The sequence below is a fragment of the Brassica napus genome, chromosome C6 (assembly GCF_020379485.1).
Source record: "Brassica napus cultivar Da-Ae chromosome C6, Da-Ae, whole genome shotgun sequence".
Lineage (NCBI taxonomy): Eukaryota > Viridiplantae > Streptophyta > Magnoliopsida > Brassicales > Brassicaceae > Brassica > Brassica napus.
The window spans coordinates 21,924,308-21,940,603 of record NC_063449.1 but is presented as its reverse complement, the minus strand read 5'-3'; the positions used below and the strand labels follow the sequence as shown (position 1 = coordinate 21,940,603).

At 37.9% G+C, this 16,296-nt stretch overlaps 1 protein-coding gene, 1 long non-coding RNA gene and 1 other non-coding gene across 3 annotated transcripts; 2 read left to right on the top strand and 1 right to left on the bottom strand.

The window, feature by feature from the left end:
* Window positions 1-756: 756 nt before the first annotated feature.
* Window positions 757-863, top strand: LOC125589361. The gene has a single exon (XR_007325550.1). It is a non-coding gene; the product is annotated as a small nucleolar RNA R71 (small nucleolar RNA).
* Window positions 864-2,125: 1,262 nt separating this feature from the next.
* On the top strand, window positions 2,126-9,876 carry LOC125588796. The gene is made up of 3 exons (XR_007324955.1): window positions 2,126-8,416; window positions 8,563-8,919; window positions 9,166-9,876. It is a non-coding gene; the product is annotated as an uncharacterized LOC125588796 (long non-coding RNA).
* A 4,464-nt stretch (window positions 9,877-14,340) lies between these two features.
* LOC106405696 (defensin-like protein 313) lies at window positions 14,341-15,048 on the bottom strand. Its single transcript, XM_013846225.3, has 2 exons — window positions 14,841-15,048; window positions 14,341-14,597 (listed from the first exon to the last, which is right to left on the bottom strand). The coding sequence occupies exons 1-2, from the start codon at window positions 14,908-14,910 to the stop codon at window positions 14,419-14,421; spliced, it is 249 nt and encodes an 82-aa protein (XP_013701679.1). The 5' UTR covers window positions 14,911-15,048; the 3' UTR covers window positions 14,341-14,418.
* Between the last annotated feature and the right edge of the window lie 1,248 nt (window positions 15,049-16,296).

Genomic DNA, 16,296 nt, shown 5'->3' with positions numbered 1-16,296 from the left:
TGGTCAGATTTTCCAGGTAGAGATCCTTGCTGGCGAGTCTGGTGAGTGTTCATGGAAGCAAACTGATTCTCTAAATTCTTGACTGTAGAAGCAAGATGTGAGAACTTGTTGTTGAGCTCATTGTAGCTCCCATCAATCTTGGAATGAAGGTTCTTCAACTCATAACCAACATGCTTCTCACTTCTAGTCTAAGACTCCAAGATTTGTTTCAGCAGGGTGTCAGTGCTGCTCTCTTGAGGAGCAGAGGAACCAGATGAGGGGTTTTGCTGAGGTTGATAGCTGCATTGCTGGTTGTGTCGAGGCGGATAACCACTCTGTTGGTTGTTGGGATAGGATTTATGTTGGTAGTTGTTGTACTGAAAGTTGGGCTCTTTTTTGTATCAGCTACCATTGTTGTTGATGAAACACAGCTCTTCCTGACCTTCCAAACCCTCAACCTCATGGACAACAGGTGGATCGTCCTGCTTGGAGTTACCAACAAACTTCAGCTGCTCTTGTGTGGCTTTATCAGCAAGGAGGATGTCTATCTTATCCTGTAGAGCTTTCAACTCCTTCCTCGTCTGCTTATCATCTGTTCGACTGCTTCTGTCGTGGTCTCCACTGTAGACTGCATCACTCTTTACCATGTTGTCAACCAGCTCCTCTGCATCTTCCTCAGTTCTCCCCAAGAAGAACCCATTGCTAGCTGTATCCAGTCTGGCCCTGTACTTAGGAAGAGCGCCACGGTAGAATGTGCTCAGCAAGCTCTCCTTAGAGAAACCATGGTGTGGGCATTGAGCTTGGTAGCCCTTGAATCTCTCCCAGGCTTCACTGAATCCTTCCAAGTTCTTTTGTTGGAAACTGGAGGTCTCATTTCTCAGCTTAGCAGTTCTTGAGGATGAGAAGAATTTCTCCTAGAATGCTCTTTTGCAGTCATCCCAAGTGGTGATAGAATCGCTGGGTAGAGACTTCTCCCACTGACGTGCCTTATCCCCCAAAGAGAAAGGGAATAGCTTGAGCTTTAAAGCATCTTCGGACACACCATCGGTTTTTGACAACCCGCAGTAGCTGTCAAACCTGTCCAAGTGATCAAATGGGTCCTCTAGAGCCAAGCCATGATACTTGTTGTTCTCAATCACGTTAAGGAGTCCTGATTTGATCTCGAAGTTGTTGGCTGCTACAGCTGGTGCTCAGATTCCCAATCTGTGACCATGAATGTTGGGCCGGTCATAAGTACCAATGGGTCGAGCTGCCCGCGGTTGGTGTTCTGCCCCTTGCGGTGGATCTGGCATATCAATATCCAATCGCTGCAAGTGGGCTTGTTGTTCTTCTTCTCTTCTAGCTCGAACACACTCCCTCTCTAAAGCTCAGATGTCTGCTACTATTGGAACTAGGTTTGTTGGACCTCTGCTCCTCAAGTTCATACACCTGAAAGTTAAAAGAAGGTGAAGAAGAAGAATCAGTAACAAAAGAAAATAAAAATGACTTAGTCTCAAGTAAGTGACTAAATCTCAATGTTCAAATCTACTCAGAATTTGGCAACGGCGCCAATTTGATGTTAGGAGTTTTCAAGGCTCCTAAGACAAATGTTGTAGTATAGTGAATGTCGAACCAGTTCTGAGGGATATCAAAGCACTGAGAATGCAAGTACTCACTTAATCTAAGTGCAACCAATGATTTAGATGGGTTTTAAGCTATGACTAAAACTTGAAAGTAATAACAGAATGATACTTTCTTGACTAAAGGAAAAGAGAACTCATGGGCATAGGGATTAGACCTTGGGTGATCAAGTATCGAACTAAGGATGGCAAATGATCAATCAAACTATCAACCTTAAGCCTAGACACAATTCTAAGCAAGCTCTATGTCTAGATGAATGCTCATTTGCTAACATATCTCAAACATCAAATGTCTTTGGTTGAATAATATGAAAGCAATCATTACTAACAAGTCTATTAGCTATCTTAGCATCTTTAACAACAAATGTCTTTGGCAAAGTATACTAAAAGCCTAGGAGAGTTGTCTCAGGCATTTCATCAAACACCTTTTGGGTGGGAAATGTCTATTGATCAACTTTTGAGTGGCCAACTCAGAAGATGCATTATCACTACTCTACTAGCAAGGAACAAGAATGATCTACACTAAAACATCCTAGAACTAACCTAATCACCCTTGATCTCCCTAACCCATGAATTCAAAAGGTGATTACTCACTAATCTCCATGATTCCTCTTAAACCCATATTGGATTTCAGATTAATCATGTAGAGAAATAGATAAGAAATCAACAAGAACACAAGAACATAACAATCAAAATCCAAGAGATAAACTTCTCCAGAGAGTTTTTGTGTATTTCTCAATAGATCCAAAGATAATCTCCTCCTGGTGGCTGCAAAGAGTACTTAACTTAGGTTTTTGCAATCTAAAAACAATAAAACAAATGACCAAAAAACCCCTGAAATAACATAAAAATCTTCCAATCAAACACGCGGAGCGACCTAGCATAGTCGCTCCCAGGAGGTCGCTCCCGACGCTTTCTTCGTGTCTCGCCCCGTCAAAACGCGAGCGACTTGAGCTGGTCGCTCTGGCTGGTCGCTCTGGCTGGGAGCGACCTTGGTAGGTCGCTCTGAGAGGTCGCTCCAGGATGCTCGACTTTGGTGTCTCCGGACGAGAGGACGCGAGCGACCTTGGTGTGTCGCTCCAACAAGTCGCTCCGGACTTCGGAAGCGACCTCAGTGGGTCGCTCTGAGAGGTCGCTCCGGGCTTCGTTTTGTGCCGTCTCGCCATGGAAACGCGAGCGACCTCGGAGCGTCGCTCTGGCAAGTCGCTCTGAGAGGAGTGTCTAACGATAGAAACGCGAGCGACCTCTCCATGTCTCTCTGGCTGGATCGCTACGGGATGTGTGTCACAGAGACTTCACGGCGTCGCTCCGGTGAGGTCGCTCTGGTGCGCTGCTCGTCCGTTGATCGCTTTAAACACTTCTTTTGAGCTCCAAATGCACCCAAATGCCTCCAAGAACTCCATGTGGTACTCCAATACCTGATAAAGACTCATGTATGCAAAATGCAACCTAAACATGGCTAAATCCTAGTCTATATGATCAAAATGCACATGGGTGAATGAATAAAACAATGTAAATATGCAAGATATCATGAAGACAGTGTATCTTCATGGAGAGCTAGGGGAGATATACATGACTCAGCCAGATGGTTGTCGAGTTCCTGGAAAGGATGACTATGTGTGTACGCTTTGGAAGTCACTTTATGGATTTAAGCAGTCTCTCAGACGATGGTACAAGAGATTTGATAGATATATAATCATGTTGGGCTACATCAGAAGTCCTTATGATTGGTGTGTCTGCGTGAGTAAGTTGAAGGATGGGACGTTCATCTGTTTGGTACTCTACGTGGATGACATGTTGTTAGCTGAAGAGAAGTGTGACATCGAGAAGTTGGAGCATCTGGTCCGCATGGACATCTGATCCACAAGGACATTTGGCCCGTTGGGGCATCTGGTCCGCAAGGACATCTGGTCCACAAGGATATCTGGTCCGTTGGGACATCCGGTCCGTTGGGACATCCGGTCCGTTGGGGCATCTGGTCCGTTGGGACGTCTGGTCCGTTGGGACATCTGGCCCGTTGGGGCCTCTAGTCCGTTGGGACATCTGGTCCGTTGGGACATCTAGTCCGTTGGGACATCCGGCTGATGACGAACGTCTGGCTCTAGTTGAGCATCTGGCCGTTAAAAGGCGTCTGGTTCGTCATAGCAACACATCTGGTCCGAAGGGACATCTGAGGCAAAGAGAGTGATGGTACATTTGGCGTTGAAGAATGCATCTGGTACATTTGGCGTTGATGTCGCATCTGGCACTTGAAAGTGCATCTGGTACATTTGGCGCTGATGGCGCATCTGGTAAATCTGGCGCAGAGACACGCATCTGGTACATCTGGCACTTGAAGGTGCATCTGGTACATCTGTTATTGGGAGGATTCAAGTCAAGGTGGAGAATTGTTGATATGCCTTGAATCTGGATGATACATCTAGGCGATGGATGTTACATCACGTGCATCATACCGACTCGGTTGCATCAAGAGCGTTGCATCAAGTTATTATGGATGTTACATCTGATCGTGGGCTTAGGCCCATGAGTCCGTTTAGTCTAGGGTTTTAGATGCGAGATATTACTATATATATCTTGTATTCGAAGTAACCCTGAACTTGTTCTTTGTAAGCTCAATATCGCCTCCAATAATAAGATCTCTCTTTGCCCGTGGATGTAGCCCTAGGGGTGAACCACGTTAAATATATGTGTCGTAGTTACATCGCTTTTATTCATCTGTTTCCGCATCTGTTCCTTCTCACATCGTTACAACACAAGCCTTTGTCTATTGTCATTGCAGTCGCTATGGGTTCTATCTTTCTCGGTGATGCACTTTACTTAGGGAGGTACTATATCTTTCACAAGCATCCTTAATTAATTGCACACTCAGAAGAATTTATCTACATATTGATCTTCATGTGTTTATCTAAGGAATCAAATCTAATAGAGTTACATGGTTTCTATATGCCAAGTCACACTTTGCATCCATACTTCATATGCAGTGTCGTTGGATCAGTGATTTGAGCTTAGGCTTCTACACTGTGATTTGGGGTAAATCAAGAGAGGATTTAACCAGAACGGTTGCTGGTTCGGAGTAGGGATGTCAAATGGGCTTACTGACCACGGGTTAGCCAGGTCCAAAACCAAATGGTCTGACTATATTAGACCCAAAAATCAAAGTTGTCCAATTGGACTGAAACCCATTAACTCCCAAATTAGATGGACAAAACCATTTGGACATGGGCGTCCAATAAACCTAAAAAATATAGAGTTTTCTAAGTTAAGAAAAAATTAGAAAATAAAAATCAGAAAGTAAAATACATGTTTTCCCGCCAAAGTCGCAAATCACGTTTTTCCGCCAAAACCGCAAAATCACGTTTTCCCGCCACTGCAAAATCACGTTTTCTGCCAAAATCGCAAAAAAATGTTTTCCCACCAAAAACATAAAATTATGTTTTTCCGTTAAAACCGCAAAATCAAATTTTCCCGCCAAAACTGCAAAATCATGTTTTCCCGCCAAAACCGTAAAATTATGTTTTCCCACCAAAACCGTAGAACATGTTTTCCCGCCAAAAACGTAAAAACACGCTTTCCCGCCAAAAATCACAAAATCACGTTTTTCCGCCAAAACTACAAGATCACGTTTTCCCGCCAAAACCGTAAAAACATGTTTTTCCGCTAAAACCGTAAAAACATGTTTTCCCGCCAAAACCGTAAAAACATGTTTTCCCCCCCAAAACCGTAAAAACATGTTTTCCCACCAAAATCATAAAATTTTGTTTTCACGCAAAAACCACAACATGTTTTTTAACCAAAACCGTGAAATCACATTTTTCACACGGCTATTTAAGTTATATGCTTTAATGTTATATAAAGTCTTGTTAAATATGAATTTTTGTATGTAAAACTTTATTTTTTAATTGGACATCGCAGACCACCCATTTGGAATAATCCATTTTGGGTTTGGACAATTTGGACTTGGTGCAATTTGAACTTTAACAAATAAAGTCCAATAAACTGATTTGCCCAATTGGACATGCCCATTTGGACGTAGACAGCCCAATTGATATCTTTAGTTCGGAGCAGTCACCTTTGTTGCTTACCCACACCATTATAATATGACTGACGCAGCAGTCACCTTTGTTGCTTACCCACACCAATATGATATGACTGACGCAAGTGGCTGACCTCTCTTCAAATGTTTGTTACTTGAGCTTATTGTGTAATATCATCCTTGGTGCTCCAAGATTTATGGGAACTTCTAACCTATGTTTTCTAGTTTTTAAACTTGAGGGCAACATGTTCATGTCGCTGATATGGAAATTTTGGGTCGATTTGGTTTAATATTGTTGGGTGTCTAATGTTGTGTTAAAATGCTAACGTTGAATAAAACATTTTTAACGTCATCATCTTGAAGGAAGCATCAAATGCATGTAGTTTATGTAGAATTTAAACAGAATTAAAGATTTGTTGATGTCAACAACCCATGTATATCCTTAGCAGTAGATTAATAAAAAAACAGAATTTATGGCAAATATATAATGATTGTTTGAGAAAAAGTATGCTCTAAATTTTTCCTCCCACTCAAAAATGGAGGCAGTACTGCCGCACTTAGCATCTCCAACCCCACTCTATTTTCTACACTAAACTCTATTATAAAGTAAAACTTTCTCCAACCCCACTTTATATCCCACTCTAAAATAGTGCAACTCTATTTCTTACTCTATACTTGGAGTAACTCTATTTCTTAATCTATTATAGAGTTGAACTTTTTTATTTATACTTTAGTCCTTTTATTTTTCATCTTTTTATTTTGTAACTATTTATTTAATTTAGTTATGCAAACAACACATAATTATGTATAACACAATATATGTATATATATATATATAAGCATTTAAAATTTTATTATTATTATCCAAAGAAAACAAGCATTAAAATTAAATGTTTTTTTAAGATTGGCAAAAAACTAAACAAATACTAAAATTAAAAATAAGTAACTCAAAATAAAATTAAAACCATAGATAATGACTTTTTTGGTAAATTGCTTCAGATCGAGCAATTGTTAAAATATTGCCCAAATGAGGGTAATTGAAGGAGTAGCTTCATGTTGTTGACCCCGTCTTTTTTTGTTTGTAAAATTATTTTTCTTGAAAATATTCACGAACATCTGGATCTTGCACTGAATTTAAGTCACAAACTAAATATTTTTTTATGCATGTATGTAACTAAAATATATAAAAATGTATTGGTGACCAATGCATATGGACTACATGTATAATTATATACAACATGATATGAGGATGAATGTGATTTTAGCGCACCAACTAAAGTGGGACGCGAAGTTCCACCTCCACAGATTCAGACACGAAAGAATGATAATATTCGATTTGAAGAATTTTTTGGTCGATTTAGAAACAATGAAAGATAAAAAAATTCATTTCACACTCTGAAATTCGTTAAGTGATCACTTCTGGGAAATATATAATAATGGAGATGTTTAAGTTAAAATGTATTATGTTATTAGTAATATGTAATGTAAGTTTTAATATAATAAATGTTTGATATAAATATATAATTTATGTAAATTTTGTGAAAAATAAAATATAAAGATACAATTTGTAAATTTTGTAAGTAAAAGATATTAGTTATAAAATAAAAAATAATATATTTAAGAATATTTCTTTTTAAAGTCAAATATAGAGTAAACCATTGGAGAGAAACTCTATTCTATTTTAGAATAACACTATTTTAGAGTAAAAATTACTCTAAATAGAGTAAACGATCGGAGTTGGTCTTAAGTCTCCACGCCCGCTCCGCCTCTTACTTTTCCTCTTGGCATCTCAATGCATCTGCTCTGTTTTCGTGTTTTTTTTTGCTGCATCTTGATCTGCTATTGTGCCTTCTCATGACAGTACGTATCAGAGTGCTCGCCGGCGTACTTAGGAGCACCCATTTTCCGCTTTATGGGCTGGACTTTACCAAACCTGAACTTTCCTCGGGATTCCCCACTCATACTCTTTCGCCTCCCCTACTCCGCCGTGTTTCAGCCCCTTCATTCTATCACGCCTATCGTAACATTGGCGGCTATCCACACCTGTTTGGGTTAACACTGTTCACTCTATCAGATCTAGACTCCACCAACCGGATTTACGCACCCCCCCCCCCTACTGCATGCTAGGTTCAGACCATCACTGACGTCTCGTTATCCTTCTCGAGAAGGAGACTTCCTCAGCCATAACCTCCGTCGAGCTCTAGTGTTCTATCATCGGATCGAAGATCTGAACCACCCTTATCCATTCATTGGACTCTTATTGTCCTGATATCTAAATGGGAAAGCTACTAACCGGGTTTTAACCGGGTTTTTTTTCAATTATTTTTAAATCGTAATATAAGTAAATTACTGAGAAAACACGGTAAGTGATAATATTTACATTGAAAGCCAGGGTAAAACCCACCCTCTCCGTGACCCGATGGATCTAAGAGGGTAAGAGCATGATTAATGTGGGTCTCTTAGGGTGGGGTTCTTAACGTAATATAAGATACAGTCTTTTAGCTTTTAACTAAAAAATTAAGAGACATCTCTTAAATAAGAGATATAGAAGACGTCTCTTAGCAGTTAAAAGTTAAGAGACTAAGTACCTGATCTAAGAGACCTGCATTAATCATGCTTTAAAGTGATCGAACCCTAAAATCAAACACGATTTTTAATCACTATCCCCATCTCTTAAAATTGATTTTGTTTGTCGATTAAATTTCATTCATCTCCCAAAGTGTTCTAAGGATCTCGCCTCGCGAAACTAGGGAGAACTAGCTGAGAAAGAAACAAATGTCCAGAGGTAAGTTTCTTCACTCCTTCGATTTCGATTTGGGAAGAGTTGTAACCCGTAAAGTCGTGTTCTTTGAAGTCGATTCGGTGTAGCTTTGTTTGTCTCTTGATTTGTGTATATAGTGTGGGTAATCAGTTGTTTCTTGTTCTTAACAGAATGTGAAAATAGCAAAGACACGATGGACTAGAAGGAAGAAAATGGAACGTGTGAAGGATATAACTTCTCTTGAAAAAAAAAAGTTCCAGAATTAGAGAAGACGAATTCAGTTGAAGATGAAGTAGAGGAAGAAGAAAAAAAAGAATTCAGGAGAAGAAGAAGAAGTAGATGAGAAATCAGGTGACAAAGAAGAACATAAAGACATGAACTCTGAAAATAATTCTGGTGAAAAAGGAAATACAGGATCTGAGGAGAGCTCGGGGTGAGGGAATCATGTTGTTCATGATGTCCAGACCAATAAAGAAGATACTGATAAGGTTGAGGGAAGTAGCAGTCAAACCTTAAGCGACATAAGTGTTAGTATTTCTACCTCAGCCTCATTGTTTGGCAAAACAATTTGCTAGAATTAGGGATAACTAGTTTTTTTTTTTGTGATAGGAAGAAATGATGTTAATTTATCTTATTTAGTAAATGGACGTGGGTTACTGATGTGTTTTCTGGTTTCGCGTAGGAGTACCTTAAATTAGGCTGTTTTTTGGACGACTGGTAGAACTTAATATAACTTATTCCCACACTGTTTGTTCTTTGTTTGCACTTTGCAGGTTCCACCGACTGAGTATAGGAAGAATATCAAAATATCGATGGGGTGTTTTATTGCTGATGTTTTGAAAACCCTAGAGGAGTTAAACCCTCCCATGAGTAGGGTAGAGAAGAGTTGATTTGAGAATCATCTGCAGTTCAAACACATATTCCACATGCCAAAGGATGGCAACCACAAGGTTATGGCATGTGGATGATCCTTCTCCGAACTGCAGACATGGAAAAGGAAAAAGAAGCTTGGTTTGCCATGAATAGTTGTACCATCCACTATGGTATTAGAGAACATGCATTGTTATCAAGATTAGAGTGCCGAAACTATCAAGTGAACTACAAGGAAGCCGGAGGCATGAAGTTTGCGAGGAAATATTTTGTCACTGGAACAAAAAGATATCAAGACGTGAACGCGAAGCTTTAGGAAATGGAACCTACTTGTGATAGGTTGAGGATGTTGTTATTGTATTTCCTATCTAGAATTATTATCGGGCAGATAAAGACTGGTAAAGATGCCCCTTCCATGGAGCCATTCTTGCTGAGAGCATTTGATGATCTCAACTTATGTAAAACATTCCCTTGGGGAATATTTTCCTTTGATCACATGTTAAAACATATTTCACACACTATGGAACATTTTGGAGGGGTGGTTCAAGAAGGTGATATGGCCAATTCCTGGTTTGTGTATTCCAATGGAGGTAAGGCTTTTAAGTTTTATATGATTCATGTTAATGATAGCTCGCTGCAAAGGAATAGGATATACTTCTCTGACGCTTGCCTCTGCTATCAGTAACATCACGCCAGCTTTTACCTTCACTCTCGGGTTCATCTTCAAGTTACACTTATCTTTCGATGTTTGTAGTGACAAAAATATGGTTTGCTTACAATCATCCGATAATCTAGCACTAACTGGTTCTTCTTCCTTTGGATGATTCATAAAGGATAGAACAGGTCGTGTCAAGAAGCTCTGGTTGATTCGTCGGTACGATAGTATCAATGTCTGGTGCTCTGGTTGTTTTTCTTTATAAAGCTTGTCAGAAGAACATGGAACAGAGAAGAAGAAATAGAGAATACAAATGGAAGGAGGGAGAATGTAGAAAGATACGATCGGAGGTGAGGATCACATTAGCGGCTCTTCTTCACAAAAAATAATATTTAATAGAAATGATGAGAGATACACGATCGAAGAAGAGCCGACCGGAAAATAGCCGATCAGAGGTGATGAACAGAGCCGATCATAGAGATGAAGCAACAAGTAACACAAAGGATGGTAGGAGCTCATCTGTAAAAGGGAGTCCCTTACAAAACACAAAAGCTCCAGCATCTCATCAAACTTTCAATGAAACACTTGATGAAGTCAGGGAAACAATGATACAATACACGCAATGTGCTGACCCACCCGAAAGTGCAGCTCCCAAGGAAAGAATGAGAAAAGTAGAACAGGAAGACTAACTAGGAGAGGCTGCTGCTCGAATGATAAAAGCTACCTTACCTGCATCCTCTGACCCAAACCACACGTGTGTAGTTACCTTCTGGTAACAGATTAATTCATTGGACGACAAATTCTCGAGACTCAAGCGGAAGATCAGGAGCACCATCAAATTCAGAGGATCAAACTATTTCCAATATGATCCAGGCGAGGTCTCGACGAAATATAGATTTTCAAAATCCATCTTTTCTGGGTCCTTAAAATTGCTAGCTGGAACTGTTAGCGGTTTGGGAATCCCAGGACAATTTGTCGTCTAAGGGAGATGACGAGAAACATCTTTCCAGACATACTTTTCCTCATGGAAACCAAAAATCCAGATAGTTTCGTCTCTGAGAAAGCCTAGCATCTTCAATACGAGAAGAAAATCTTCATTTCACTTACTAGGCACATAGCAGGGGGGCTTGGCACTCCTATAGAAGCAAGAGATAATTTAATTGTTCTTAGTAGTTACCCAAATTGTATTCACACCCGTATTAATTTTGATGCAAAGTTGTTCTATGCCTCAGTCATCAAGAGAGATACGGATAACCCAAAAAGGAAAGCTTTGCGGGAAAATTTATTGGATCTAAATGCTTCCTAACCGGAGACTTGAATGATCTGATCAACAGTGGAGAAAAATATGGAGGCACACTAAGATCGGAAGGATCTTTTCGGATATGTGTAGTTTCTTCTCTGAGGGAGATTTATATGATTTGCATCATTTCGGAGACATTCTTTCGTGGAGGGGACAACATAGAGATCATCTCTTTCGCTGCAGATTGGACAGGGATGTTACTAATAGATTTCAGTACCTAGCCTATGAGGGTTCCGATCATAAACCCATTATTTCCTTCCTCGAGCCTGGCAAGAAGAAGCGACGTGGTATCTTCAAATACGATAGCGGTTTAAGAGCACCCGAAAATCAAATATTTGGTGAGACAAACCTAGAAGAGCACCACCAATTTGTCTATCAATTGTTGGGAAAAAATAATGCAGCAAGAAAATCCTCCAGCCCTCGAGAAAGACAACGGCCTCCGGGTTCCTTCCCAAGAAATTCTGGCTCAAATCCCTGCTTCCATCCCTGCCTCCGGGTAAAATGGAATTTTTCTATTAAAGGGAATTCTTCCATATTTCCAAATCTGGAAGAGTTTAACATAATAACCAACATCTACTCGACTATATAATGAGAGCCTAAACCCTAGAACAAGGAATTGACATTCAGAGACTAAAAGATTAGAGTTAGGCAGCTAGAACTAGGATTTATACACCAAAATTTGTAGTTCATTCTCATTCTATCAATAAAACATCTCTTTCGCTCTCGATTATTGTTTGTCTTCTGTTTACTCGCTGTTCCGTAGTACTATCAATGATCTTACTCAAAAATACTCTAAATGTTTGGTGCTAGAAGGAGGGGAGTAATCTAACCTACGTGACGATGGCAACGAACGTGCAAGACGAACTACTTCCAGCTACTCTAAGAGAGATTGAGCTACAAACTCAACTCGGTGCTCTACAAAGTCAAGTCACCGAGTTACATAAAGCTCAAGACACGGCTGCCAAGTATCCTAAACTTCTCTCAGAAGATCAAAACTTGAAGGATAGGCTAGGCGAACACTCCAAGCTGCTAGAGGAAAGCACGAAGAATCTCTCTCAGTTCGAAGCTGAGAATCTCTCTCAGTTCGAAGCACGAAAAATCAAGCTCTCAACACGACGAGCAACAAGCGGTGTCGATTCCGAACTCAGGTTTGGCCCATGCAGTCTCTAGAGACGCCTATCGCTGAAAGAGAAGACATCTGACATCCTCCACCATTGAATGGAGACGCCGCGACAGGGGACGGTGCCGCAAGGAGAACCCGAACATACACCGCGGAAGAGAGTGATTCCGAGATGGAGGCCAATGAGGAGACACCAGAGGGAGTAGCAGCAACAAGGTCCACTCTAACCGCCTATCTCGAGCCGGTGTCCTTCAAGAAATTTGACGTCATCCAATCCATGGTAGAAAGGTTTCCAGGAGTATATTTATTTATTTAATTATATAATACAAAAAATAAAATACCTTATTATGTATAAATTTAATATAAAAGATATTTTGTGTTTTTGTGATCTAAATATGAATAAATTTAATAATAAGACTAAAACAAAAATTAATAAATGGTTTTTATCATATTATTGAACTAATAAATTTATTCTATTTTTAAAAGAATAAACCATTTAAATTATTTTTCTAACAAAAAATTATATTTTTAATTGTCTAATAAAATTAAATAAATTTTTTGAATGCGAGACTTTTTTTTGATAATCGTGGGGATCCCAAAACTTTCTAAGTTTAAAGACTAATCCCACGAGACCTTGTATCCAGGTATGTGTGGATGATTAAATCTATTTAAAGCGAGACTAGATGGCCAATGCTATTCGAACCCAGAAAGGAAGATGATACTTATTATCCAATGACCAATTCTACCATTTGCTTTGTCTAACTTGCAGGGCTGGCTCTTACCCATGGCAACATGGGCATTTGCCATGGGTCCATAAATTTTTTGTGTTATTTTAAAGATCTATTTCAATTTGTTAAATTATTAAAAAGGTCTATAATTAAGTAAATTTAATTTATTTATTAAAAAATAAAATAAGTAGAAATTTGTACTTTCACCATTAGTTTTGATATATTTTTGTCTATTTATTTAAGTTTTTATGTCATCTCTAATCCTATTCTATTTTCTACTCCAAACATCATATTTGAGTAAATTATATTCTAACCCCACTCCATTTTCAACTCCAAAAGGAGTAATGACTAGAGTTACTCCATTGAAACCTTTTTATTTAGAGAATGATTTTTTAAATCTTGAATGTTTTTATTTCATACTTAAATATTTAAAAATAGTACAATAACATAAAAATATGATTTCCATAAGAGATTAATTAATAATTTTATATAAAGATGCATAAACTAATAAAATATCAAAACTAAACATAAAAATAAAAAATAAAAAAATCATAAAATAAGTAATTTAATGATCCAGTAAATCATTTTTGGAACCGCTAAGATCAGTGAAGTATCGTCCAAACGATGAAAATGACCAATTTTAAAATTTTCTTCTTCGATTTAGTTAAATCAAAGATAAAGAAGCTCATTATTCATTATGAAATGCACCACTTTACCATTTGTGAAAAATATTCCAATGCTTATTATTGAACCAAAATATGATATTTTATATATATTATTGTAGTTTTTAATAATAAATGTTTTATTTAAATGAATTATCTTTTATGGAAGTTCTGTAAATATAGATAGTTGGAGTTAATTGATAATTTTCATAAGTAGAAGGTATTAGTAAAAATTATTAATTAAATAAAAGTAGGATCATTGATGACAAAAAAATGTTGGAACATTCTAAAATATTCTTTTTGGTGTAAAAAATGGAGTAATACATGGGAGCAAAAATCTAATTCCATTTTGGTGTTGTATCATTATAGTGCAAAAAATGAAGTATTGCATTGATTAATTGAAGATGCTCTTAGAGCTCAAGTTATAAGAAATACAGTGAAAAAAAATATAGAGAATATTTATAAAAGGATCTATATTCCGAATTTCGCGTAGGACTATTATATTGGTTAAGACGGCACTCCTAGATTGTTTGAAATATATATTATTTTTTAAATTGTAATTTATTTTTCAGTAATAAAATATTATACCCATGTATCGCACGAGCCAGAATACTAGTTTAATAAAATCTTCTTCATTACATTATTTTTGTTATCAACCATACATTTTTTTGGGACAAAATCAACCATACACTTATTCGTTGATTATCTCACAACAACATATCACACAAGTTCCAGTGCTGTCACGTCTACAAAAAGCGGATTCATAACTGTATCCGTATTTTCCAGTTACGCAGTCATCAAAGCATGACTCCGTATATGGTCCAACCGGATGATTACAAGGTGCAACAGATGCATCGACTGATTTTGGTTCTGCAAAAAAGCAGAAGAGTTAGAAGATACGTATAGCACTTGATACCCTACCTTTTACAAACCGTACATAAACAAATAATTCAAAACATAGACCGCTTTCAGGTTGTAACTAAAAGACAACTGTAGTAATATGTTATCTGATATCTTGAATAAATTACTCATTTAAACGCAGTTAGATATCAAAAACTTGTCCAAACATTATATCAACTTGGGGACATGAGTTTGTAGACGAGGAAGACTAACCAGAAATGATGAACATAATCATGAAGGTAATCAACAGTAAAGTAGAGAACGATGATTTCTTAGATTCCATTTCTGTATTGAGAGATCAATGTTCTTCTAAAATGGAGACTTGTAATTTGTGATTTGCTTTTTTGTTAACAAACGTTACAATTTATTATGTGTTGTGAATCAAGAAGGAATTGGCTAATCTTATTATTTCATAGGTAATGGTGGTATACATATATATATATATATATGATACAAATTAGGGTTTAGGAACCTTTTAGAACATGGGCTTTTGGGCCTATGATGGACATCCACATAACTATTCATAACAATTCCCCTTTGATGTCCATTGTACAAAACTATTTCTTAAAGCGCATAAGATGATGTCTCATTAAAAACCTTACAGGAAAACCAAGTGGGAAAATTCAGTGGGAAAATCCAGTGGGAAAAACCATGGTTAAGGGAAAAAGAGTGCAACGCGCATCTACTCCCCCTGATGAAAATATAACTTGAGATATCTGACAGGACACAATCCAATGTGATGAATTAACTCTTTCTTCTTGGGGTTGGACCAGTTTATTTCTCTTGGCAAATTTGACACTCCTCACTAAAACTTGAATATCTTGGTGACCATAAGACAAAATGACTTCAAACCACTTGGAAATCGAAGCTAACATCCATGACTAACTTTAGGCACCGATCCGGCTCTGGTTAAATGAAAATATCGAGTGGTATTTTGAATATCATACGATATTAGGTATACTGAGACAGCTTGTAACATGTCCCACGAAAACAGTCATATCTCGAGTTCTATAATGGAGAGTGACTTGATTCAAGATGAAAATAGACTCAAAGATCCTTCTGTGGACACCAATTTCATATTTTAATTCTATCTAGAGGGTCTCCTTTGATTGGAAAACTTTCGACCTTTGATTCTGTTACACGAATAGAATGCGTTCATCTCTTATTCTTCTTCAAGTATGATTGACCTTCATCATTCTCTTCTCTTTCTATTAGTATCAAAAATACATTAGAAGATTGATATATCTTTATCACTCAAGTGATAACATTCCTCTCAAGGTATCTATCATTTGCGTGTTCTTTGTTGCATCGTTAAGACCTTGACATGGAAAACCCAATGCGACAAAACCATGATAAAGAAAAAGAGTACAAGCACGCACATCTTCATATTCTCCCCCTAGAAGCATCATCTTCGGGAGATGTATTCTCATCATATATATATCATCCTACCAGGAATTGGTGTAAGCATCTCCTTAGTCAATAAACTCGTTTGATTGTCAGATAATCTCTTAGACCATTGGACTTAAGGTTCTCTTAGACCATTGGACTTATGGTTCGTAGTATCTCTTTCACACAAAATATCATATCTTGGTCTATTAGGACTCTGTATCCAAATTTCCTTTTATTGAAAATCTTCTAAACCTTCACATTATGCATACTTATACATACG

What these genes read in the sequence shown, in the direction of transcription:
- LOC106405696 (XM_013846225.3), bottom strand. Translation starts at nt 14,910, where the DNA reads ATGGAATCTAAGAAATCATCGTTCTCTACTTTACTGTTGATTACCTTC. An exon ending in GATTATGTTCATCATTTCTG is followed by an intron (nt 14,598 to 14,840) that starts GTTAGTCTTCCT and finishes GCTTTTTTGCAG; the next exon opens with AACCAAAATCAGTCGATGCA.